Raw genomic sequence first — 27,319 nt, 5'->3', positions numbered from 1 at the left:
GATAACAGCAGAGAAAAATTACGTTATTAACTTAAAAGAGCAGATTAAATAGCAAAAAAAAACCACAATTTTTGTGTTGGCTTCAAACAGTTAATGCTAGAAAGCTCCTTTAGTGTCTCCTTTCTGTGTCTTTTCTGTCATCTATCAGTGAAAAGCCCTGAGTGCATGACACAGATTGTGAGCATTAAATCTTCAGTGGGATGTGACTCCCTGTGGCTGAAAGCTTGTTTCAACAAGTTTTCTCAGAAACTGCTTTTTTAAATTCCATACAGATTAGTAGCACCTGCACGTCTCAAATTCCTTTCCTACCATGAAAGACTATATAAAGCAGAAGTTCTGCATGTTCGTCCCAGACTTACAGTCTCCATCTGTGCTGACTGGAGAGGCGACACCATGAACAAGATTATTGTTTATGAGAATGCCAACTTTCAGGGCTTGAGCAGAGAGTTCACCTCTTCTGTTCTCAACTTAGTAAAGGAGGACTTTAATGACTGCATCTCCTCTCTGAAGGTGATCGGGAATCCATGGGTGGTGTACTCAGACAGGGATTTCAGAGGTTCTCAGTTTGTCTATGAGGAGGGAGAATATCCCAGAGTGGAGTTCAATGACCAGATTTCTTCACTAGAGGTGGTGACGGAGGACCTGATGTACCCTCAGATCACACTTTACGAGCATGATAACTACAGAGGCAGGACCCTCGTCCTCACCACTGAAACCAACCTGCTCTACGGCTCTTTCCACGACCTGGCGTCTTCACACAAGGTGCAGAGGGGAGCCTGGGTCCTTTATGAGCACATTAACAGAGCGGGAGCTCAGATGGTGGCCAGGGCTTCTCGTGATGTTCCTAATTATGGCTGGTTCAATGACAGAGTGTCTCACGTGCGCCCTCTGAAGCCTGGCAAACCCATCATAAAGTCAGAGATCCTCTGGGACAAGAAAGAAGAACATGTCAAATCTGTTACGATCGACTCCATATGTGGTCTGAACAAAGGGGAACATGAGCAAAGCTTCTCCACTGAGCTGTTTAAAGAGTACACGGCCTCCGTCACTGACAGCTTCAGCTTTAGCAATGCAACCCAGATCACTTGGGGAACATCCTTCAGTGTAGATGTAGGCGTAATGAAAGGAGAGCAGAACTTCTCTTTCAGTAACACCTTCACTGTTGAGAAAGGCAGCAGCAACACCAGAACCGAGAGGAAGAGTATCCAAATCACCTTGCCCACCAAAATAGCCCCCCACACCAAGCTCACTGTGAACGTGTTGAGGAAAGAAGTGGATGTGAAGGTCCCAGTCAAGCTGACCATCCAGACAGGTTCCAACTCAAGTGTGGAGTTTGGAGAGTACAGGTGCCAATCTGGCAACTCCATCACCGCCGAGTTCAAGGAGGAAAAAATCTAATGCGCTGGTTGGTAAAATACAGTGATTCCTCTAAACATACAGATAAACAAAGGGGGGAGGAAGGGGGTTGATGTCAGAGGCTGTAATCAGCAATGCTGAACATATGATATATGTTATCCACAATAGAGAGTATTTACTTGTATGATAAATAAATGGGGAGGAGGCATTTCCCCCCTGTAATCTCCTATGTTTGTATCACTGTGATCAATGTATGTATTAAAATAGTATTAATTAATCTATAGCTAATGACCAATGCATAATCATTTTGTTATGAATAATAAGTGGAGATCAAAGCTCATGTCTTGCTGTCTTGTGTTTCCAGTGAATCTTACTGATGCTGAACACTGTCAGTGGCTCTCGAGGGTATCTGGCCATCCAGTTGAGAACTGATGTGACTGATGTTGAAATCTGAAGATTTACTTCTCTCCTCCAGAGCTTGAGACCCTTTACTGTCCCTAAATACTTCATCAACATTAATACTCAAAGCAAAACAATCATGGTTTCTTGTGATTTTGTCTTTTGGAACCAATAAACGAAAAATATCTAATCAAATAAATACAAAGTTCTAATAAACAAAACATGTCTTCTGTCTTCTTTGACATAAGCAAAAGGAAAAGGTACTAAGATACTTATAACACAATCCTACATGATAACTGTGTTTGATGAGAACTAGTTTCTAAAGTTTCATTTTACAGAATAAAATCACAGAGAATGTACTGATTTTTATAATAGCACAGAATTTAATGTACGCAGTTTAGAAAATAGCCACAAGCTTAATCAGAAGAGTGTGAGGCAGCACTTTACTTTATAGAGCAGTAGTAAGTTGTTAATTATATAGTAATATTATAGTTATAACCTAAAATTTACATGCTAATTTTCTAGATATAAATAAATAATATGTTCATAATTGTAGTAGAAACTAGTTGGTAATAAAATGGAAAACATTATGTTAAATAAAATTTGATTTTACCATTAAGAATTCCATTGGTATTTATTATAGTGAAAGAATATTTTATTGTATTATTTTTTATCTGTACACGGTATTTTAATCATTTCAGAAAACTAGGCAGTAAGTCATGTTAAGTATGACTCATTACTATAATATTATTACATCACTGCCCACTCGTTACTGATCTGTAATATTGTGTGTTCTCCTCTATTCTTCTCTCCTCTCTGTTCTCTACTCTCCTCTATTCTCCTCTCCTCCCTAGTTTTCTCCTCTCCTCCCCAGTTCTCTTCTCCTCTCCTTTATTCTCCTTTCCTCTCCTCTATTCTCCTCTTCTCCCCAGTTTTCTCTTCTTTTCTCCTATATTCTCCTCTCGTTTATTCTCTTCTCTTTCCCAGTTCTGTACTCCTCTCTTTTATTCTTCTTTTCCCTCCTCTATTCACCTCTCCACCCCAGTTCCCTCTTCTCCTCTTCTCCCCTCCCCAGTTCTCTCTTTCCCTCTCCTTTCCTCTATTCTCCTCCCTGGTTCTCTCCTCTATTCTTTTCTCCTGTATTCTCCTCTCCTCTCCTCTGTTTCTCCTCTTCTCCACAGTTCTCTCTTCTCCTCTCCTTTATTCTTCTCTCCTCTATTAACACCCCAGCCCCCACCCCCAGTTTTCTCAATGGCAGTGCAAAACAGCTGGGATGAAACATATGATATTTACCTTTTATGGTTCAGGGCCAGTTAAACCCCAGGGCTGGGAGGAACCCCTGGAATTTGTACTAAAACAAGTAGAGGCAGATCAGGACTCATCCTATACAGCTTAAACAGCAGTGAATGTAAAGGAGAGAACAGGGTCTTATCAGAACGCTTCAGTTGAACTTTACAGATCACATAATGTCAGCATTATATCTGCTCAATCAACATATCACCCCAATTATTTTTAATCATTGTAGGTTTTTATGATATTTCAGATATCACCCCCAAAACACTGAAGTAGTTCTGCTTAAATCATGTGGTGTTAAAGCTTTAAAATACTGATTCACTCATTTCTACTTTTTTTTCTGTTGTGTATTTAAATGGTCATACGCAGTGTGATGTACAGACACAGTTCCAGGTTGTAATTACAGTGAATCTAAAAGTTATTAGAGCTGTAAAACACAAACTTGCTTCTTCCCATCTTGTTTCTTAGTTACTGCATCTCACAGCAGGTAATACAATCAGCTCTTCAGAATAATGTGGCCCACTGCACTGACATTACTGCAATTATACTGTGAACATTATTACAATTACTCATGATTGTTCTGTTACTTTTGCATGTTATTTCACAGATAAAGTAAATATACAGAGACTCACAGAATCAGGGATTGAAAACACAACACATTTCTTTTGTGTTACCTTTTGATAAAATACTGTCTCTCTATTATAAAGCACAGATCTGAAAAAAACTCAGAAACTAGTTAAAAACTACACTATATATATCTTCATACAACATGTTTATCTTTGTCTATCTTATTAATTATTAATAAGTAGTGAATTAGCATATATTTTAAGTAAATACAGCTTGTTACAATAATATTACTATATTATTACTATATTATTACAATAATATTAATATATTATATCCTTACCCAACTTATTGCTGATCTTAAAAGTGTTACTGGCTCTTTCTTTTTACAAATGACAAGTGGGATAAGTAATAAATCAATTTTTCTCAAACAAGTTCAGTTTACTTTAATCATTAACTGTGAAATGTATTTATGAATAAGTCTGATATTGTTTTCCAGTGGTCTTATTCATGAACCAGTCAGTTTTCAGAGAAAAAAAATCTCAGTAATTAATGTTAGATATGAGAGAAATAACATTGTGTATATTTATTTGAGGACTGATGGACATGCTGGACATTCAGCTCTGCCTTCCTACACTCTGCATTCAGCACATTTTTTCTCCCTCAATAAAAAACTTATGAATTTGTGAAGGTTTGGCTAGAAGTTGAGCACAGCTTCATCAGAATTACTATATTAAATAGAATGATCCAAGCAGCATTTACTTCTGTCAGGCCAAATAATAGTTGTTTTTTGTTTTTTGTTTTTTTTTTAATTATTTTTTTTTTTTACCATTTAATCTAATTCTTGCAAAAGAGACAAGTTTAGATCATGCTTTTTCAGTAGCTGTCATTTTGCTATATCAGTTGTTCATAATATTACACTTTTAAGCATGGCTGGCTACAATTTTACACAACAATGCCTTGCACACATATTTTTTTAAGTAGTAGGTCTAAATCTTAATCAGAGTTGTTGTCATGGGCTCCCTCTGCTGGCGCTGTTTCACAAAGCCAGACTTCTTGTAATTTCTGACAATTAAAAATAAGTTCTGAGCATTTATAGACAATCAAATAAATCAAATATCAGTGATGATGATGTTTGAAAATCTTTACAGTGATACTAAAAGCTGATCTAGTTTCAGTATTTCCTGAAAGGAGCTTGAACTACATGTCCAAAAAAGTTGGAATGCTGTGCAACATATAAATAAAACAAAACACAATGATGTGCAAATCATTCAAACCTTATAATTAATTACTAATTGAAAATAGTACAAAGACATAATATCAAATGGTGAAACTGAGAACTTTTTCTACAATATTGCATGAGGGGCAAATATTGCAACAATTCAAGAAAAACGTTTTCACAACATAAACAAGCAAAGAACTTGGGGATTTCCTCATCTATGGCACACAATATATTAATAGATTCAAAGAATTCAGGAAAATCTCTGTATGCAAGGGACAAGGCCGAAAACCAATATTGGCTGGTCATGATCTTTGGGCCTTCAGGCAGCCATGAATTAAAAACAGACACAATTTTGTAGTAGAAATCACTGCACGGGCTCGGGAACAGTTCCAGAAATCATTGTCTGTGAACACACATTGTCACTGCATCTACAAATATAAGTTAAAACTCTACCATGCAAAGAAGAAACCATATATGAACAGGATCCAGAAACGCCACCGCCTTCTCTTGGCCTGATTTAAGATCATTCAAGATGGATGGAGGCGAAGTGGAAAAGTATCCTGTGGCCATGGATGACTTGAACATCTATGAAGGCATCATTAATGCTGAATGATTATATATAATGCATTTTCTCATGTGGAAAAAGTGAGTACACTCCTACATATATCACTACTTCAAAAGGTTCAAAATGAAAACAGGTGCACCTGATCAGGTGCTAAAGATTAGAGCAGTATTAGAGAATATTTTGGAGGAAACTGTTTTATTTAAACCTCAGATATCTGGTCTGGTTTGCTCTTTTGCTCTTGTTATTAGAGTGTGTGGTGTCGTCAGGTGTAGATCAAAAGAGCTCTCTCAGGCTTTCAGAAAGAAGGTTGTGGATGCCTATAAGTCTAGAAATGGGTTTAAGATTTCCCAATATTGGAAAGCAATAATTCCACTGACTAGAAAATCATCTATAAGTGCATAAAATTTAAAAAGCACTGCCAACTTGTCCAGGCCAGGCCACCCTTGCAAATATAACCTGAGAGCAGACAGTAAGATACTGAAAGAAGTCCCTAAGAATCCCCAGAATACAAAACATGCAGGTAGCTCTTGCCACTGTTGATGTAAAAGTGCATGCATCTGCTATTGGAAAGAGACTGCACACATTTGACCTGCATGGAAGGTGCACCAGGAAGAAGGCTTTGTTGTCCACATCAGGGCAAGACTCAAGTTTGCTAATCAATATCTAGGCAAGGATCAGGACTTCTGAAACAATGTGCTATGAACAAACGAATCAAAAGTAAAAGAGAGTTGTTTCAGTATCTGTCACAGTATCTGAAGCCACGTTTGGTGCAAAAGCAAAGATAGAATTTGATCAGAAGAACCTCATATCCTCAACCTCATATCAACTTGCAATCACAGAATCCACTATGAAGTCTCTTTCAGAGACTGCTTGAGGAGAATGTGAGACCAGCTGGAAAATAAATAGTTGAAATTGAAGAAGTGGACTTCCGATGGGCTAATGATCCCAAACATACAAGTAAATCCACCAAGAAATGGACGAAATGTAGGGTTGTGGAATGGCCTAGTCAAAGTCCAGATCTGAATACCAATGAGATGCTGTGGGAGGATTTGAAATGGGCAAGACATGCAAGAAACATTCACATCTCAAACGCTGAACTGTTGAAAGAATTCGGCATGGAGGAGAGGGCAAACATTTCTCCTAGTAGATGTCAGAAACAGGTAGACAGTTATATGAAATGCCTACGTAAAGCTGTTTCTGCAAAATGATGCAGTACCAGCTACTTAAGGCATGTACTTACTCTTTCAAGAGACAAATCTCAAATCTAACATCTCAGTGTGTGTGAAATAAATGATTGCAAAAAAACAAATTTCCATTGTTTTCTTTTTTTTTGCTCTTTTACATAGCAGTTATCTATACACACTGTTTAATTGAAGATCAATTACTAATATGTCCACATATCAGTCAAAAAAGAGAAACATTTTATGAAGTGTACTTACTTACTTCTTCACATGACTTTATATTTACCTGCCCAGGGACTGCAGATGGAACTTTTTAGCTAATGCTTTTGAAATTAATGGATTTTGTGCATGACCCCAAACAAAATAAACTAATAAACTAAAAACATAGTATATATATAATATGATACAGAGTCAAAATTGTTCACAGTGGTTGTGACAGGAACCAGATGTCTGTAGAGTTTAATTCCTCTAAAAGCTCCCTCACACAAAGTTATTACACAGATATTTTGCCTGATGTCTGAAACGCTGTTTTGTTATAGTTTTGAAATACAGAAAGTGGAGATGTACATGCACATTACATAAAAACTCAGAAGGCACATATAGGTTCACTGGTGGTTTTGAACAGTAGATAAAATGGCTATATTTGCACTGTAGACAGTGTGACCCCTGGTTCAAGGCACCACCACTGTAAAGAAATCTGTAATGAACATTCTCTACAACAAACCCTTTATCTTTAACCACTCTGAATTCCACTGGAAAAACAATGGGAGTTCCCTTTAATTAAACATCAACTTGACTGAAATTAATTACAGTACTAAATGTACTGTGAGTGTATATATTTGATTCTCTGTACCTTTGGTGAAGACCACACTGATGAGCACCAGAGCCACTTGTATTTTCATCACTGGATGAATTTAAGAAGTTGTAAATCAAGGAAGAACACAGTGTCGTGTATGTTTCTAAAATGACATGGGTTACTGAGAGACACTAAGTCCTTCAAGTGTAAGCCACAGTGAAAACCCAACCCACACCTACACCCCTAAATGAAAACTGCATGTAACATTTCAAAGCAATAGTCAGGACAAATATAATAAAACCTATGATATTTTCATCTGCATTTAATCTTTCAAATTGTGCTTTGTCAAAACACAATTGATTTGCAGCCCTCTTTTTCATCCTTTCATGTTTTGAATTTTCTCCTGGTAAAATGAATTGGAGTGTGATATTGATAGCAGTGCTGATTCTTGTTATATGCAAACTACATAAGTTGCAAAAGACCTCGCATTCATTTTTTAGCTACAGAAAAAAGCATAAAACATACAAACCAAATTCCAAAAAAAGTTGGGACAGTAGGTAACATGTAAATAAAAATTGACAGCAAAGATTCTTTTGTCCTGTGTTCAATTGAAAGCAGTACAGATACAATATATTAAAAGTTTCAACTAATTAACTGGATTGCATTTTGTATGGATGCCCTTATTCTAAATTTGATGCTTGCAACATGTTCCAAAAAAGTTGGGACCACAGCATTTTTACCACTCAGTTGCATCATCTTTACTTTTAACAACATTCAGTAATCGTTTGGGATCTAAGGTCACCAATTTTTGTGAAAGTTTTTTCCCAATTTTTGCTTGATATAACATGTCAGCCAAAAAAGTTGGGACGGGGGCAACAAAAGGCTGGTAAATTTGTGCAATGCTTAAAAAAACACCAGGTGGTTAATTGGCAACAGGTCAGTAACATGATGGAGTACAAAAAGAGCATCCCAGAGAGGCTGAGTCTTTCAGAAGTAAAGATGAGGAGGGGTTCACCACTCTGTGAAAGACTGCATCATCAAATAGTGCAACAATTCAAGAATAACGTTTCTCAACATAAAATAGCAAAGAAATTTTGCTTTTCATCATCTACCATACATAATATCATTAAAAGATTTAGAGAATCTGGAGAAATCTCTGTATGTAAGGGACAATGCCAAAAACCAGTATTTGCAGGCCATGGTCTTTGGGCCCTCAGGCAGCACTACATTAAAAATAGATATGATTCTGTAGTGAAAATCACTGCATGGGTTTCGGAAAACCACTGTCTGTGAAAAGTTTGTCGCTGCATCCACAAATGCAGGTTAAAACCAGAAAAAATCATCCAGCAACACTGCCACCTTCTCTGGGTCCGAGCTCATTTAAAATGGACTGAGGGGAATGGAAAAAGTGTCCTGTGGTCCTGCACATCTGTGAAGGCTCCATTAATGCTGAATGATATATACATGTTTTGGCAACATATGCTGCCATCTAGATGATGTCTTTTTCAGGGAAGTCATTGCTTATTTCAGCAGGACAATGTAAAACCACATTCTGCATGTATTGCAACAGCATAACTCCATATTAAAACAGTCTGGGTGCTAAACTGGCCTGCCTGCAGTCCAGATGTGTCACCCACTGATAACATTTGGTGCATTATGAAATGAAAAATATGACAAAGGAGACTCTGAACTGTTCAGCATATCCTATATATAACCAGAACAGGAAAACATTTCACTTTGAAAACTACAGTGTCTCCTCAGTTCCCAAACACTTACAGAGTGCTGTTAAAAGAAGAGGTGATGAAACACAGTGTTAAACATGCCCCTGTTACAACTCTTTTGGAATGTGTTGTTGGCATCAAATTCAGAATGGGCAAATATTTTTCAAAGAACAGAATTTCTCAGTTTGACATGTTGTCTTTGTAGTATTTTCCTTTAAAAATGTGGTTTACATGATTTGCATATCATTGCTTTCTGTTTTTATATCTACTTATCACTGTTGTCGGAACAAAACGATAACCTTGTAGGAAAAGGAAAAACATACTTTATTTTTAATGTAAGTAAACAGAGATTTCTAATAATTTTGGGCCATTTCTTTTGGTCCATTTGTTGGAAAATTTACACAGTATGTAACGGGCGACGGGCATTTTCTAATTATGTCAAAAGCTGAGAAACGAAAATGTAGATACAAGGTTTTGATCCGACAGCATCGATATTCTTAGACAGACAGATGGAGCAAACTGTTTCAAAGGAGGGAGGATTGTAGTGGGAGCACTGAGGTGTCAGGTATGACTTGGCAATTGCAAATGTTTTACATGGCACTTGGGTCAAATAGGAGGGTCTTTTTTTGTTAGTTTTTTTGCTTATGGAAGGATGTGAGGACTAGCTCTGTTTCTGGTTTTAAATTGACAGATTTGTTCATAAACCCTTATTCTTAAAATGAAAGTTTTCATGCTCATCTGTGTGGTTTCCTGTCTTGTAACACTGTGCTGTGCAAACTGGATCAGACTGGTTGTGTGGTTCGGAAAGCAGTGGTAACTCCTAATATATATATATATATATATATATATATATATATATGTATATTATGTATATGTATATGCAATGACCGAAATTTGTGAATGTTTGAAGCAAAAGTGGCTGCAGCATTGCGTGGCTTAATCCATCCTGAACTCACTGTAGTGCTCACCCAATATTATGCTTCAGCTGCTCCAAATAAATGCTAAAAGGTAAATCATAACTAATTCAACTATTAAAAAAGAGCTTAAAAAGGACCCACCCATGACCCATGAAATCAGCATTTATACAGTATTTCAATAGAAAATGTTCACTACATGGAACTGCATTCCTGGTCTGTCCACATTCAGTTCTATTCAAATCCATTGAAGTTTTTTTTTTTTTTCAAATAGTGGTCATCAACTCATATAGAAGATCCCCAGTGTTGCCTTAAAGGTGTATTCTGGCCTAAAACTATGAATCCTCCCAAACATACACACCAAATCAGCCATAGTTTTTTAAGGTATGTCATCAGAAAGGGAATTTTTTCTCTTGAAACCAAAAAATCTCACCCCTGTAGCAGGTGAGTAAGCATGTTTATATCAGATGTGTGGATAGTTACATTTATCGTTTTGGCTGTGTTGCAACTTTAAGGATATAATCGCCACTGAGAACATTTCACTGTCTTCATCTTGTAAGCCATGCTAGAAATCAAGTAAAGTAGCAGTCAGCTTTCCTTTTATTTGATATATAAATAGATTTACCTGCAATGCTAATGTTGAGTCACAGTGAGATTAAGTAGTGGAATAAATTAAAGCTTTATTTTGTAGCTCAACCTCCAAAGAAATGACCTACATTAGAATTGTGAAGTATACCCATAGGTTTGCCTTACCAACACATTGAGGTTTAGAGGTTTGTTGACTCATCTCTGTACTTCTAATGTATCCTTTGCAGAACATTTACATCTTGAGCTGTTGTATACTTTATATGTTTATTTAGAGACAAGACACAAATATGAACATTGTTATTTCATTATGTAAATGTGCTGGACTAGCCAGAACAGGTTAATGTCGAAGTTATGAGGTAAAGATATGAACAATACTTCTCACACAAGCTAAACCAAAACAAGAAGACAGCATTGAAAGTTTCTTATTAACAGTACACATAAAACACATAAACATGCATAACAACGTACGCACAATATTGGCTTAGTTAACTTTAAGACTAATTTTACAGTATATTAGCTAGCAGCATGGTGAGGGGCACAAAAATCCTGCTCACTAGCTGATGTACTGTAAAAGTAAAGTCTAACTAATAAACTCTAGCACAAGCTGTCTAAATTACATACATTTACAACTGGCTATTTGTGTGGTGTTGATGATTGGATTCTCATTTGGGGTTTTACAAAGTTACAGTGTGCATTTTAGATAACTTTTCACCATTCTAGATCCAGGGTTCCATCTTAGCATTCAAAATGTCTTGCTTACCCAGATAACTTTTAAGTTTAGTTCAATCTAATCTTGGCAGCAGCGGTGGCAGTGTGGCCTTTTTTCTTTCTTCGGCAACTTCTGGTTATTTGTCATTAATATCACATTTTCATGTGAGTCAACATAATAGTGTGGCAATAACCCAGAAGTTGTTAGTTGGTCCTAAGCAGCCACTTATGTTGTTTGTTAGGTTGAGTAGGCCCTGCTCTGTACGCTCTGTACTGTAGTCTCCTAATTAAATGATGAATCAGGTGTCAAAGAAAGATTTTAGGACTTAAAACAAGTAAAAATGCCTTGTGTTTAATGTAGTAAAAATGTGTGTGACAGATGACAATAGATGTCCAACAGTTACACACATAAATATGAAATATTTACATTTTCACCTTTCAGGCATAACATTAAAACCACCTCCTTGTACACACACTGATTGTCCATTTTATCAGCTGCACTTACCATATACAGACAACTACAGACTGTAGTCCATCTGTTTCTCTGCATACTTAGACCCCTTTTACCCTGTTTTTCAGTGGTCAGGATCATTGAATTGTTCAAGGTGGAATAGGAAAATTCAAAGAAGAAGCAGAGGAACCAGAATGTAACTATGCCATCATTTAAGGTGGAAAAGAAAAATGCAAACAAGAAGCTAGTGAATATGTAGCTGACTACAGCTTCAGTGAAAGTTGAACGGCATGAAAAGGGATGAGGAGCTTGTTCCTGCTTGACGGGTGGTAAAATTAACTTGTTTTTGCTGTTTCACAAAACCAACAAGTCAGTATTGTTTTGTTCCATTTGTGTAAGTGTTGGCCACCGCCGGCCACCAGGGGGAGTCAACCACCCAATCCAACCAAATGAGCCACACCTGCTCAGGGGGCTTTATAAGGGCTGGGAAGAAGCTACACTTTGCTGTGTCTTTGTTCCCAGTTACTGGAGCTTTGAGATAGCCGGTAAGCGGTAGAGGGTTAAGCCTCGCAGCTTCCCCTCATTGTTCCTTACTCTCGAGTCTCTAAAGTTCTTTCCCTGCTTTACCTGTCCTTAAAAAAAAAAAAAAAGACAAAGAAATAAGCGTAAAACAAGACGAAGGAACAAGTTTGTCCTTTTCTCCTCTTCGTTCTCCTTATTTCAGTTAGCCTTTCCTCAGTGTTTGAGAGAGCCAGTCTTTCCTCTGGCATCCTTTGTTTTTTCCCACCTAAGCCTTAGTAGGTGGGTTTTCATACTGCCATTCGTTTTCTACCCGTTTTCGGGCGTTCCATTTTAAGGCGAACCCTTCCTGCACTACGTGATGCGGCTTCTATAGTGCAGTGGTAGAGCGCCGGTTTAGCTTAGTGTTTGGGTCCTGCTTTCCAAGACCCTGTGGTGGCTCACCCAGTTGGCCTCTGAAACACCACCCAGATGACCTGAATTGAAATCCCACCTCTGGCAAGCCACCACATTACAATTTGCTAATGTTTGTGATAACTCTTTAGTTGGGTTGTCGCTATTATTGCTGCAGCGAAGCTAATCTTAGTTACATTACTTGCTGTGTGTTTATTCACTCTAACATTGTGTCATGATATTTGTCTGTACAACACTGAAGGGAGGGATGTATTTGCTTTGCTGTTGAGTTCAGCATTTAAGATGACCGCCATTTTGGTGACATGGCCTAACAGGATTCCATCTTCCCCAACAGCTTGTGTCTAAAATTGGATCACCATCTGCCAAACCGTTTTCATTGTTTTTCATTCGTGGGCGTTTCTTTACTTTTGAGACGCCCTGCACATCACATTTATTACATCAGTGCTTCTAAAGTTGTCCTCAGGGACCCCCAGACAGGGTATTTTTTAGAAACTTAACTCAACACAAAGTGATAAAGCAAATGCCCAAGCCATTTTGAGGCCCTTGATGATTGGTTTAAGAGCCACAGCTTTGGACATCAAATTAAAGCAACAACAGCATAGAGAAAGCATGTGATTAATGGAGACGAGTAGATTAAATGGCAGAAATAGGAAATGGTTAAATGCTTATTTAATGCAGGAATAATCCTTTAATCGTCGTTACCTTTATCGTGATGTGAGATGTTGCCTGCAATTACTGAGTCCATGACAGAGACTGTGCACTCAAAAGTATTTCAAAACAACCCAATTTTGCCCATTTCCATAACCTAGCAGTGGGTCAATATATAACAGAACATCATGAAAAGCTCTGGCCACCATCTTTGCCCCACGTCTGTTGATGTGCTCATACAGAACCCAGGCTCCTCTCTGCACCTTGTGAGAAGATGCCACATCATTGAAAGAGCCATACTACAGGTTGGTCTCATTCTTCAGCACAATTCTACCCTGATAGTCCTCATGTTTGTAAAGTGTTATCTGAGGATCGGTCAGGTCCTCCTTCACCATCTCTAGAGAAGAAATGCAGTCATTGTGCTCCACTCTGGCATATTCACCCTCTTCATAGATTTCCTGGTTACCACTGAAATTGATGTCTGAGTGCGCCACCCATGGATTCCAGATCACCTTCAGAGAGGAGATGCAGTCATTCAAATTCTCCTGAATTAAGTTGGAGACGGAGGAGGTGAACTCTCTGCTGATGCCCTGAAAGTCAAAATGCTCATAGACGATGATCTTGCTCATGGTGTCTGGAGGAGACTGTTTCCCTGAAGCCTGTGCAGAATGAGAGGAAACTGAGCTCCTAAAGACTGTGCAGGGCTCTTATACCTGCTGTTTTAGGGCACATGCTACATATGAAGGTGGAGTCAGAGGCTCACACTGACAATTACCAATTAAGGTGAAGACCGAATCTTGTTCAGAGCCAAGCAGGCTTGAGATGCCTCATGATTTTTTTCAGCAGTAAGCGGATATGTGCATTCTATAGTGTGCTGCACCTGACATGATGCTTCTTTACTGACATGAGCAAAAAATGCCTACAGGTGTGAATGAGTGAAGATGGGTTAAATCTCATAAATGTGTTTGTAGTTAATTAAATTAATCTCACATTGAGAATTCTAACATTTTATTAAACTAAGTGTAGTAGAAGACTCAAGTCTTTAACAAATATGTTACCAAAACTGTCACAATTAATGGCACCCCTTGAGATTGTTAAAAGTTGTATTTGTAATGATATTGTTGTTTGCTGCGGATGACAGGTGTTCTTTGGGCAGACCTGAGCTCCACCTTCACAAAGTGTTAGATTGGTTTATAAATTTCACAAACAAAAGTTTGTTCCCCACCTACCAAGTCTGCATTCCCACCTATATTTAGCCCAAAAATTCTGAATGTTGTCCCCAGTCATGTATTACGTCTGGGCTTGTGAGACTAGATCAAACCAAGCTTATGTAAAACATAAAATATCGTAGAACCTGCAAATAGCTGCGTTTCACCTAGAGCTGCCATAATTTGGCCATGCAAATCAAACTTGATACTAACAAACTACTAGAATTCCATATGGATGTAAGCAGTAATTAACATTATTGTGGCGATGGGATTTCTCCCCATGTTTTTGTACAGGTTTTGAGATTTATAGCTTGACACTGAAGGCCCAGTTGTAACATTCATTGTTCTTAGGCTTAATAAAATTAAAAAAAAAAAACATCGGAAAATAAGCAAACATCAGACAACATTCACAGCCATTCTGAACACAACCCTGAACATATTAACCACAGGCAGAACACTCATCCTCACCAGTGAAACCAACCTGGCCCACGGCTCCTTCCATGACATCGTCACAAGACGCAGAAGTGTATGTCCTCTATGAAGACAGTAACTCAGATCTTCTGGGACAACAAAAAGGAACATGTCAAATCTGTTATGATTGACTCCAAATGTGGAGCTTCTCCACCAAGCTGATCTCTGTCACTGAGAGCTTTAGCAATGCTACAGAAATCACCTGGGGAAAACCCTTTAGTGTAGATGTAGAGGTGATGAAAGGAGAGCAGAACTCTCTTTCAGTAACATTTTCACTGTGTAGAAAGGCAGCAGCAACACCAGAAATGAGAGGAAGAGTATCAGAATCACCCTGCCCACCAAAATAGCTCCCCACACCAAGCTCACGTGTTGAGGAAAGAAGTGGATGAGAAGGTTCCAGTCAAGCTGACCATCCAGACAGACTCCCACATCAGCATGGAGAGTTAAGTTGCCAATCTGGCAACTCTATCACCACCAAGTACAAAGGGGAAAAAATCTCGTGCGCTGATTGGTGAGAAACAGATTTATTCAAACATACAATGGTATAAATTTGGTCTCACAATTTTGGTGGGGGTGACAGGAGGTTATAATCAGAATGCTAACATCCAGTAACTGTTATCCAAAAAATAGGGCCTTTACTTTTTTCAATAACCTTCCCAAAATGCTTGGTTTTATCTTGTGTAATAAAAAAGTTCCTCCTGTACTCTCTTAATTTTGCACCACTGCAATCAACACATGTAAAATCTTAATTCATTTGCCTGGTAGATGCACGTTACCTTCTGTACAGGAACTGATATTTAATGACCAATGCATAATCATTTTGCTATGATTAATGAGTGGAGATCAAAGCTCATGTCTTGTTTCCTCTTTTCCAGTGAATCTCGCTTATGCTAGACACTTTCACTCGTTCTTAAGGGTGTCTGGTCATCCAGTTGAGAATCGACATGACTGGCATTGAAATCTGAAGATTTACTTCTCTTCTCAAGGAATCGAGGCATCTTTACTGTCCCTAAATACTCAATTAACATAAATACTGAAAGCAGAATAATCAGTGCTTCATGTGATTTTTGTCTTCTGGAACCAATAAACCAAAGAAATCTAATCTGATAAATACAAAGTTGTAATAAACAAAAATGTCTTCTGTCTTCTTTGACATAAGCAAAATGAAAAGGTCTTGAATTTATAGAATCTTTCATGATGACTATATTTGAATGAGAACCAATTTGCATGTTTTTTTTCAGGCGCTAAAGTTGCATTTTCACAGAATAAAATCGTCCAGAATGCGTTGATGCTTACCTAAGAGCATGGAATGTATGCATGCAGTTTAGGAAACAGCCACAAGCTTAATCATAAAAGTGCAAGGTAGTATATTGAGGGTTCACCATTAGTCATAGTCTTTGCCCTGACAGGGGCCCCCCCTTATACACAAAACAGCTCTAAACAACCCACTCCCCAAAACAGAATAACACGTAAAAAACGTACTGCCTATCTCAAACTACCAGAACAACACAGCAACAAAAAAAGCAGTTTCTTTTGGCAGAGCAGTCCTGTTGGAGTACTTGCTGCTTGAACTTGATCACCACTTCACTCATGACGTGTTCACTGCTTACCGGGCTAACGCAAGCCTTCTCTGCATCACCCCGCTCGGCATTCATCTGGCTTCCTTCAAGTAAGTCTACCAATTTCTCTTTGTATTTCTGTGTTTTTCTGGCTCTCATGATAGGTAGGTCTAACTACTTCACCCTGACATTTGCTAGTAGGAGTGGTTTTGTGGTTAGTAGGCTAACATGGTGTTCAGTCAGGATTTATTTCATAAACTGTTGCTGGCTACCTTAGCCTTCCTGGGGCTCCTTGGGATTACCAAAGTAGGACGACCAGTTTAGGGCTTTAATCATAGCTCCCAAGATCTTGCATTATGGCTACCTGCTACACTGCTGCCAACTTTTGCAGCTAAGTGGTAGAAGTCGGCAGTTTTACCTGACATGTATAATAGAGGGCATAACTAACTTGATAAACCATGCATTAGTGGCTTTAGGGGGTGGACTGGCTGTTCTGTGTCGCTCCACCCACAGTTTAAAAACTGTTCCTATTAATCAAGTAACGTTGTTCGAGTGTCTTGCTTTGAAAATTATTGGGTCAAAGTCTCTGATTTTTTGGGTTTACTGGTGGCCCAGCTGAGAGATCATCTAACTTCCAGCAACCTATCTGAGCAGTTTCAGTCTGGGTTCAGAGGGAACCACAGCACTGAAACAGCACTGGTTAGGGTTACAAATGATTTGTTGAAGGCAGCTGACCTGGCTTATTAAATATACTTATTCTCTTGGACCTCGGACCGCTTGTGGTCTGAAGAAGTTGTCATATGTCTAGAACTCAGATGCTACGGTTCTTACACATACCAAACCATGGGAACCTAACTCCCACTCTCAAATGCTTACACTGTCTTGGACCTGATTTGGGTTTGATGACATATTAATATTTGTCTGTTCTAAATATGACAGACAAAGTTATATCCAGTGAAAACATCTAAAATGTAGTCAACATGTCCAACATTTCCCAGTCTGGGATTGTTTTAAGAATATCATGAGATTATTTAACCGATACATTTGTATTTGTCCTAAATTATTTTATCTATAGTGAAAGTGTCGTATGTGGTTGGCAGATAATTTTTACTTATTTTGTAAGTAAAATTAATCATTATAAAATAATTAATAATATATAAAAGTACGTATAAATAATGCAGGTAAAATTTACAACAAGTAAAAATGTATTATCTGCCAAAGGAACTTAAATTAGTGAGACACTTTCATAAGGCAAAATTACCTAAAACAAGTAAAAGAAAGGTCTTGAATTCTTAGAATATTCTCATAATGAAAAATATTAGACATACAGACCAGATTTAAGATGTTTTCATTTTCTAACATAATCGTTCCTCTGATTTGAGTATATGTCCATTCTTACAACGGTAGAGGGTGCCATAGAATTGGGGGCTTCTTTACATTTCTCTGCAGAGAATTGTGATAACCTTGTACTAGAGAATACTAAGAAGTCCATGTATCTTGCATACACACTCTATATAGCCATATCTATTTCACATAGAACACAGCAATGCTGACATTAAATAAACAAAACAATTATTTGTTAAGTGGTGGGGAAACCTCAGAGTCTTCTTGGCCTTCAGACAAGATTTCAGCCAGAATTCTGTGAACTTTTGTGTGAGCAAAACACTCACTCTAGGTCTTTTAGAAGTTCTAGATACATCACTGTCTCTAAATATGAGCGGGAGCCTAGTCAATGGGTGGTAAACTCACTAAACATTCTGCCAAATCATCACACTAACATGAAACTGATGGATAAAGAGCCCCATGCTAAAGAAGACCCTCAAACTCACTTAAAAAGGCCAGAACTTTTTGAAGTAGACCACTGTTTTGGCCAGAAACATAAATTTGCTCAGTGACTTTGTTGACTTTTTTAGCACATGTGGGACGCTTGGTTTCTAAATGTCTCTACAGTTTAACAGCTATCACGCTGTTATAGGCAGCACTCTGTTTGGAGGGGTTACATTTTTTTGTTACCAAGCCTGAACTTTCCTAGAAAATCTTTATGCTTTTTCAGTTACTGTTTGACTTTTTCAGTTACAGATGCCTGTTTTTGACCAGCCATCTTTATTAGCAGGATTCTAACATGACAAACCACCAATTACAGTTAATCTGCCATAAGACTGGTTCACTTAGGATGACATGCTAGCTAGGGTTAGGAGGTATGATAGATTGTGTTTAAAAATGATGGTATTCAAAAATGATGACACATCAAATGTTCATTCCACATTAACATGGACTAATAAACACATTCCACCCATTTATATTTATTTTACAGGGCTCATTGATTGGTGGTGTGAGAGCTCACTGAAAGCATGATAACAGCTCAGCCATGACAAAGAGCTACAAGTATCAGAACCACACATTATCTGCACACTCTACTTTTGGTCTCTCAACAAAAAACATTTTTATCATCTAAATTTGTGTCAACAGAGCTCCAACTTTCAGAATCAAACCTGTGAAGGGTAGCGCTGATTGGAACTGTAGCCTATTTGCTAAGCCGGCGTTAAGGTAACCTATCAGGCTTCCAAACAGAACACAGAACAGGTTTAATTTTGCCTTTCCAGCCTTTCCCTTCTGTGATAGGCAGAGCTGTTAGCATGTTAGCAATGCTAATGCTAACCAGCTCCCTTCTCCTAGTTGCAGCACTGTTTAACATGTAACAATCGTTCACTAGATCGTTTGAAATGTACTGAATGATGATTATTTATTCATTTATTTTTATTTACTATCTAAAGCCACCAGTGGATGTTCAAGAATCTTTTGCGTTTTATACGTAATGTTGATGATGGTACCATAGTGGTCAATGGTAGATGGACACATGCATGATTCTAAAGGGGTGGGCGAGGTGGCCAAGGCCTTCCCTGAAATCTGGTTGATGTTATGTCACTGTCATGTACACTGAGCTACAAAGTCTCTCATTTTGCCCCCAAAAGTGTCATGACATGACTTAATGTCGACCTGACATCAACGCTGGCAAATGCAACCTTCATTACAAATGACATCGATTGGAATAAGTGTTTATAAATGTTTATGTAGGTTTGCGTCCGTTGTCATGAAGGGCTTATGAAGGTGTCAGGTACCCTTTGAACACTGCTCTACAGAAAAGTTTTAGACGGTAACCTTAGTAACCACAAAAGACAGTCCAGAGGAAATGCACACGCCTTTATTTTTGTTGCTGTTACCTCTTAAAAAAACTCACGTGGAAGGTCAAACCAGTCTAATCATAAAGAAATTATAATAACAAGTACTAAAGTCACAAAGGACAGAAGACTTAACACTTCTAGACCTCTGAAGCTGTAAATCATTCTGTTGTTATCATGCACATATTAGGAACTTTGGACATAATACAAATAATAAAACACTATAAAATACCAACAACAGCTACTCAAACTCAGACTGTTACTGCCAAAGGAACTTAATCACCGCATTTGACAAAGCTTGCTGGTTTGGTTATATGTCAATTCAGTGCTCAGCAATGTTAACTTGCATGTAGCAACGCTTGTATTTTGCCTCCTAAGCGATCTTGTAATTCAGAAGGTCCAGTAACAACTGGACGAAAAATGTCCATGTAGTAAAACATATGGCTTTGGAACATTTTAACACCAGGTGATTTTTGTCATAGAGAAAACAAGCTTAGACCTGGAGTTCCTAATATGGCCATGGCAACTTCAGAGGTCTGCTTAATTATTATTTAATATAGCATAATTGAAATAATTAGACCACACACAGAAGTTTTATGCTTATTCTTATGCTTACAGTATTAAGATGCATTAAAGAAGCGGTTAAAGTCAGGAGGCCAGAAGTTTGAATAAAAAAAAGAAAATCGTAAATCTTCTAATGTTGATCTCAACTGATGTCGACACTGTCGGGTGATGTCCTGATGATACCCTTGTGAGGCACAGTCACCGTGTAAAGGGTTCGACACCAGCATGGTTCCCTGGACACAAGAAAAATCAAGATATGGGCTCTGATGTCTGCATTGCCTAGATGACTTGTCAATACTTTAACCAGTGTTTCACAGAATAAGGACAAAAACAAGACTCTACTAGTGCAAACATCAAATGCTAAATTAAGACTATGCTGTTTGTTTGTGTTCTGTATCTCACCACACTAGATTTTGTCCTCCTTGTACTCGGTGGTGATGGAGTTGCCAGACTGGCACCTGTATTCTCCAAATTCATCCCTGCTGTGGGAACCAGTGGTGATGGTCAGCTTGACTGGGACCTTCACATCCACTTCTTTCCTGACCACATTCACAGTGAGCTTGGAGCAGGGAGGGACAGTGGCCGGCAGGGAGATTTGGACTCTCTTCTTCTCGGTTCTGGTGTTGCTGCTCCCTTTCTCCACAGTAAAGGTGTTACTCAAAGAGCTGTTCAAGCCAGCTTCTATCCCAAATACATTTACACTGAAGGATGTTCCAATGGTGATCTCTGTTGCATTACTAAAGCTGAAGCTGTCAGTGACGGAGCCCTCATACTCTCTACACAGCTCAGTGGAGAAGCTTTGTTCACATTCTCCATGATTCAGGCCACATACGGAGTCGAGGATAACTGATTTGACATGTTCTTCCTTCTTGTCCCAGAGAACCTCTGCTGTAATGGTGGGCCTTCCTGGCTTCAGGGGACGCACATGAGACAGTCGGTCATTGAACCAGCCATAGCTTGGAACGTCACGAGAAGCTCTGGCCACCATCTTTGCCCCGTGTCTGTTAATATGCTCATACAGGACCCAGGCTCCTCTCTGCACCTTGTGAGAAGATGCTATATCATTAAAAGAGCCATGGCACAGATTGGTCTCATTCTTCAGCACAATACTTCTACCCTGATAGTTCACATGTTCGTAAAGTGTTATCTGAGGATCTGTCAGGTCTTCAGTCACCATCTCTAGAGAGGAAATGCAGTCATTGTGCTCCACTCTGGCATATTCACCCTCTTCATAGATTTCCTGGTTACCACTGAAATTGATGTCTGAGTATGCCACCCATGGATTCCCGATCACCTTCAGAGAGGAGATGCAGTCATTAAAATTCTCCTGAATTAAGTTGGAGACGGAGGAGGTGAACTCTCTGCTGATGCCTTTAAAGTGAAAATGCTCATAGACGATGATCTTGCTCATGGTGTCTGGAGGAGACTGTTTCCCTGAAGCCTGTGCAGAAGGAGAGGAACCTGAGCTCATAAAGACTGTGCAGGGCTCTTATACCTGCTGTTTTAGGGCACATGCTACATATGAAGGTGGAGTCAGAGGCTCATACAGCCACATTACCAATTAAGGTGAAGACCGAATCATGTTCAGAGCCAAGCAGGCTTGAGATGCCTCATGATTTTTTCAGCAGTGAGCAGATATGGGCATTCTATAGTGTGCTGCACCTGACATGATGCTTCTTCTGACATGAGCAAAAAATACCTACAGGTGTGAATGAGTGAAGATGGGTTAAATCTCATAAATGTGTTTGTAGTTAATTAGATTAATCTCACATTAAGAATTCTAACATTTTTATTAAACTAAGTGTAGTAGAAGACACAAATCTTTAACAAATATGTATTTTAACCAAAACCATCTCTCACAATTACTGGCAACCCTAGAGATTGTTAGAAGTATTTATTTATTTATTTATTGTAAAAGCTCCCCTCAAATTAACCGAAAATGTGTGTTTTATGATCATAGACTTATTGCTATATGCTTACAATTTACTGCTGAAAGCCAAAAATCTTAGATGCTCTTTGTATTATTTTATAAAAATAATTTTTATAGAGAATATCACTGAAGAGACGCCATCTGTTCATAGTTTATAGCCCAGATTTGTGGAAAACTGGGTCGACTTTCAGTTGAAAAAAAATTGTGCAGCTTCTTTTCTTATAAGGGTTTAAAATTACATCACCCATCTATGTGACTGGAAAGAAGACAGTTACAGCTCTCATATGACCCCCACCTTCTGAATGTAGCTTATGAAATATGAAAGTTATGAAGAATATGACAAAGTGCTTTATACAAATTTTTATACAGGTTTTGAGATTTATACCTTGACAAGAAAAGCCCAGTTGTAACATTTTCATTGTTTTTAGGCTTAATAAAATTAAAAATCCATGGGGAAATAAGCAAACATCAGATAAAATTCACAGCTCAGTCATTCTGAACACAACCCTGAACATATTAACCACAGGCAGAACACTCATCATCACCAGTGAAACCAACCTGGCCCACGGCTCCTTCCATGACGTCATCACAAAACACAGAAGCGTAGGTCCTCTATGAAGACAGTAACTCAGATCCTCTGGGACAACAGAGAGGAACATGTCAAATCTGTTATGATTGACTCCATATGTGGAGCTTCTCCACCGAGCTGAGAGCTCTGCCACTGACAGCTTCAGCTTTAGCAATGCTCCACAGTTTTCATCACCAGGTGAAAACCATTTAGTGTAGATGTAGGAGTGATGAAAGGAGAGCAGAACTTCTCTTTCACTAACATCTTCACTGAGCAGAAAGGCAGCAGCAACACCAGAAATGAGAGGAAGAGTATCAGAATCTCCCTGCCCACCACAATATCTCCCCGCACCAAGCTCACTGTGAACGTGCTGTGGAAATGGATGAGACCGTCTTGCCGTCATGACCAGTCTGACACTTCTATCACCACCAAATGAAAGGAGGATAAAAGTAGTTAAAGCGTAAGTTGTTGAAATATTTTTATTATACATCTAAGTATGGCTGGCTACAATTTAGCATGACCATGCCTTGCACACTTACATGTTTTATCTGGTAGGCCTAGGTCATATTCAGAGTTGCTGTCATGGGCTTATCCTGTTGGGCTGTTTTTAAAGCAGGATGTCTTGTTTAACTAGCTTACTTTAACTGATATGATAATGGTCATTTCCACTAGTGCCTGTATGTGACAGCACAAATTTTATATTTCTAGTATTTCTAGGGTATTATTATTCAATATTCAATGTTATTTATGGCAGTTCTAACTTAAACACTGACATCAGGCAACATACACTATATGGTTAAAAATATGTGGACACCTAATTATTGAATTCAGGTGTTTCAGCCACACTCATTGCTAACAGGTGTATAAAATCAAGCACATAGTCGAGCAACCTCCATAGACAAACACTGGCAGTAGAATGATTTATAATGAGGGGTTCAGTGACTTTGAATGTGTCACTGTTATAGGATGCCACCTTTGCCACATGAAATGTCTGCCCTGCCTGATATGTCTGATCTATTGTAAGTGCTATCATCGTGGAACGGAAACTTCTAGGCAATGACAGCTCAGCCACAAACTCACAGCTGAAGCACTTTGCTAATCTGCTTCTGGCACCAACATCTGCATAAGAACTGTGTGTCGGGGGTTTAATAAAATTACATGCCCGAGCAACTGCACACAAGCCTAAGATTGCTATGTGAAATGCCAAGCATCCACCCTCTTCTGTTTAAGTATGTCTGTGCCCTTTAAGCAATGTCCATAAACAGTTTAACAAGTTCACTTTTTTGTTTTTGTTGAGACGTTTGCTAAAAATGCAGAGTTATAGGATTTTAACCCATCTACTCAGTTTGCCACTGTGTGAGTTTGCGCATTAAGACTTAAGACACTAAGTTACTAGTTAGATAGTTTACACTGACCCATGAAAACAGAGGCCTATTGGTCGGTCATTCCACAGGCTGTATAAAACTATTCTTTAAGCTCAACAGTGAAATGCTCGTTGCACTTTCTCTGAAGTGAAGCTATTAAAACCTACTTCAGGTCAGCTGGGACTTGTTTTTGGACTGGGAGTTACACATGATGCAGCCCACCCCAAACTCTAATAGTATTTCTTCTGGAGTGCACACACACACACACACACACACAGCATTCCCTTTGTGCAAATTATATTTCCTAATTTCTCACTTTTATTTATTATTTGAATGCTACACTTGGATCACCTAGATAGCTAGCTGAAGAACTAATACTCACTAACTAAGTTAAGGTCAGCTCACTGTCCACTTGCTCACAGATGTCCTTCTCCACCTTAATTAACTTTTTCGTTCTTGTCCTCTTGTTGCCTTGGTTTTTCCTTTTGCTTGCAGCTCTTGCTGCTGCTTTCCAATTGCATCAGCAATGAAAAAACACTAATGGACACTGTAAAGCGCTGCCTGTTATGTTTGCCAGTACCAGATTCACCATCACTCTGAATTTGATACGCTGATCTCTTAAGGCAGATTTTAGCTTCTTATTTGAATCTCTGCTCAAACAGCACAGCGGTTACATGTTAGCACCCTTACAGATGTCTGAATGTAACTGCTACATCATCTAAAGTGGAACAGGAAATGAGAATAAGAATCTAACTTCAGCTTCATCTCCATCCACTGTTTGAGATGAGTTATAATCATAAAACAGGGGATGCACAGATATAGACAACAAAAAAGTTGGGATGCTTTGAGAAATGTAAATAAAAACAAAATGAACAAATGTGCAAATCATTTAAACTCTGTATTGAATTGAAAATAGTACAAGGACAACATTGTCAGATGTTGACATTTTTGAATTTTTATTGCTGTATTTTATTATTTATATGCCTATTTTAAACTTGATGCCAGCAACATGTTTCAAAAAAGTTGGGACAAGGGCAACTAAAGACTGGTAAAGTTGCGTAATGCTAAAAAACACCTGGTGATTAATTGCCAACAGGTCAGTAACAACATTGGTAAGAAAAAGAATCTTTCAGAGTTAAAGATGAAGAGGGGATCACCACTCTGTGAAAGACTGTGTGGGGCAAATAGTGCAAAAACTCAAGAATAATGTTTCTCAATGTAAAATAGCAAAGAACTTATAACCTATGGTACATAATATCATTCAAAGATTTAAAGAATCTGGAGGAATCTCTAAATGCAAGGGACAAGGTCAAAAGCCAATATTGGTCTGCTGTGGTCTTCAGAATCTCAGGCAGCACCGCATTAAAAAGAGACATGACTCTGCAGTGGAAATCACTGTATGGGTTTAGGAACAATTCTGAAAACCTCTGTCTGTGAACTCAGTTCATCACTCCATCCACAAATGCAAGTTAAAACTCGAGCTCATTTAACATAGACTGAGGTGAAGTGGAAAAGTGTCCTGTGGGCTGATGAATCAAAATTTGAAATTCTTTTTAGGAATCATGGACACTGTGTCCTCCGGGCTAAAGAAGTCACCAATAATGCTGAACGATATATGCAGGTTTGGAGCAACATAGGCTGCCATCCAGACAATGTCATTTTCAGGAAAGGCCTTGCTTATTTGAGCAAGACAATGCCAAACCACAAACTGCACATATTACAACAGCATGGCTCCATAGTAAAAGTCTGGGTGCTAAACTGACCTGCCTGCAGTCCAGACATGCCACCCACTGAAAATATTTGGTGCATATAATAATAAACGGACCCTGAACTGTAGAGCAGCTGAAATCCTGTCAAGCAAAAATAGGAAAACATTTATAGGTTGTCTTCTGTCTTGTCTGTGTACTATTTTTGAATAAATATAGGGTTTACGTGATTTGCATATCTTTGCATTCTATTTTTATTTACATTGTGTCTCAACTTTTTTGGGAAAGGGTTTGTAGTTTGTCTGAGCAATATGCTTGCACATATTCACATTTGTAGTGCCGTCATAACAATAAAAACACTCTCGGTTTCCATTTTGGGATGATGGTTTAGATGTTCTCAAGTTCTTAGAATATCTCTCTGTATTAGACTGAGATGTTTCTCGACGCAAAGGCGAAGCGAAAGTACTTTTATCAGTTAACATGAATTTGTCAGTACACACTGCAGCCTGTGCCACAGCAGCAACTTTCAGTTCGTTCAAATGAACCACAATCTTCTCTGGTAACGGATTTTTAAAATCTCCTAGTAAAATGAGTTTACGTTACTCAAAATGAGTCACCTTGCTGGATTGGCATCATTTATCAAAAAGCTTCTCACAGGCAAACTCTACAAAATTCTGATTGGCAGTTTTTAAATGACAACGTTTTTGGCGATAAGCCTCAGGAACCAATTCCTGAGCCCTTAAAATGGTGGCTTTTAGTGGATCATAATTTAAAAAAGGATTTTAATATTTATCTTCTGCAACCCCCTGTCTTGTCTCAACATGACCACCTTTGAACCCCATGAGTGAAAAAATGCTCCTCAACTACTCCCACTTTAAACAGGTAATAAAATTGCAATACAAAAACATCTAATAAACCTTATACTGCTAATAAACAGGAGAATAAACACAATATCTGCTTGTCTTCTTATAATCTTGGTCTGAGGTCTCCTCCTCTTTTTAGAATAACAGACAACCTTTACATGTTTTGTTGGTTTTATACAACATGGGGATATAAAACATAATTTTAGCTGTTGGCTTTTGTTTGATATTTACTTTTAAAAGATTAATGAACATCCAGTCACACAGTTTACTACAAGCTACCAAAAACACCTCAGTGCTGTTGTGCAGTCACTGCACTCTGACATGCACTTAGACATTTAATGCCTATCATTGCTGCAAGTTTTGCACCTTAACCACAATCAAATCTTTATTTCTGTTCTTGGAGTTCTGTGGCTTTAATGGCAGCTTAATAAAATAAAAAGAATGAACACCTACATACTATCAAAGTAATAACTGAAAACAAGAGCGTGGGAGGAAGGTGTGAAAGAATGAGGGCTTTAATGTTGGAAGCGTCAGGAGTTTACTTGAAAATTAAACATGAACCATCTGA

The 27,319-nt window shown here is 38.4% G+C and overlaps 2 protein-coding genes across 2 annotated transcripts; one reads left to right on the top strand and one right to left on the bottom strand.

The window, feature by feature from the left end:
- The first annotated feature begins 331 nt into the window (after window positions 1–331).
- On the top strand, window positions 332–1,976 carry LOC118822407 (epidermal differentiation-specific protein-like). Its single transcript, XM_036591443.1, has 2 exons — window positions 332–1,405; window positions 1,721–1,976. Exon 1 carries the CDS (start codon window positions 394–396, stop codon window positions 1,396–1,398), a length of 1,005 nt encoding a protein of 334 aa, XP_036447336.1. The 5' UTR covers window positions 332–393; the 3' UTR covers window positions 1,399–1,405; window positions 1,721–1,976.
- An 18,750-nt stretch (window positions 1,977–20,726) lies between these two features.
- On the bottom strand, window positions 20,727–21,731 carry LOC118823114 (epidermal differentiation-specific protein-like). The gene has a single exon (XM_036592517.1). It carries the CDS (start codon window positions 21,729–21,731, stop codon window positions 20,727–20,729), a length of 1,005 nt encoding a protein of 334 aa, XP_036448410.1.
- Between the last annotated feature and the right edge of the window lie 5,588 nt (window positions 21,732–27,319).

The sequence above is a fragment of the Colossoma macropomum genome, unplaced genomic scaffold, assembly GCF_904425465.1.
Source record: "Colossoma macropomum unplaced genomic scaffold, Colossoma_macropomum, whole genome shotgun sequence".
NCBI classification, from domain to species: Eukaryota; Metazoa; Chordata; class Actinopteri; order Characiformes; family Serrasalmidae; genus Colossoma; species Colossoma macropomum.
This window is presented reverse-complemented; position numbering and strand designations above follow the sequence as displayed.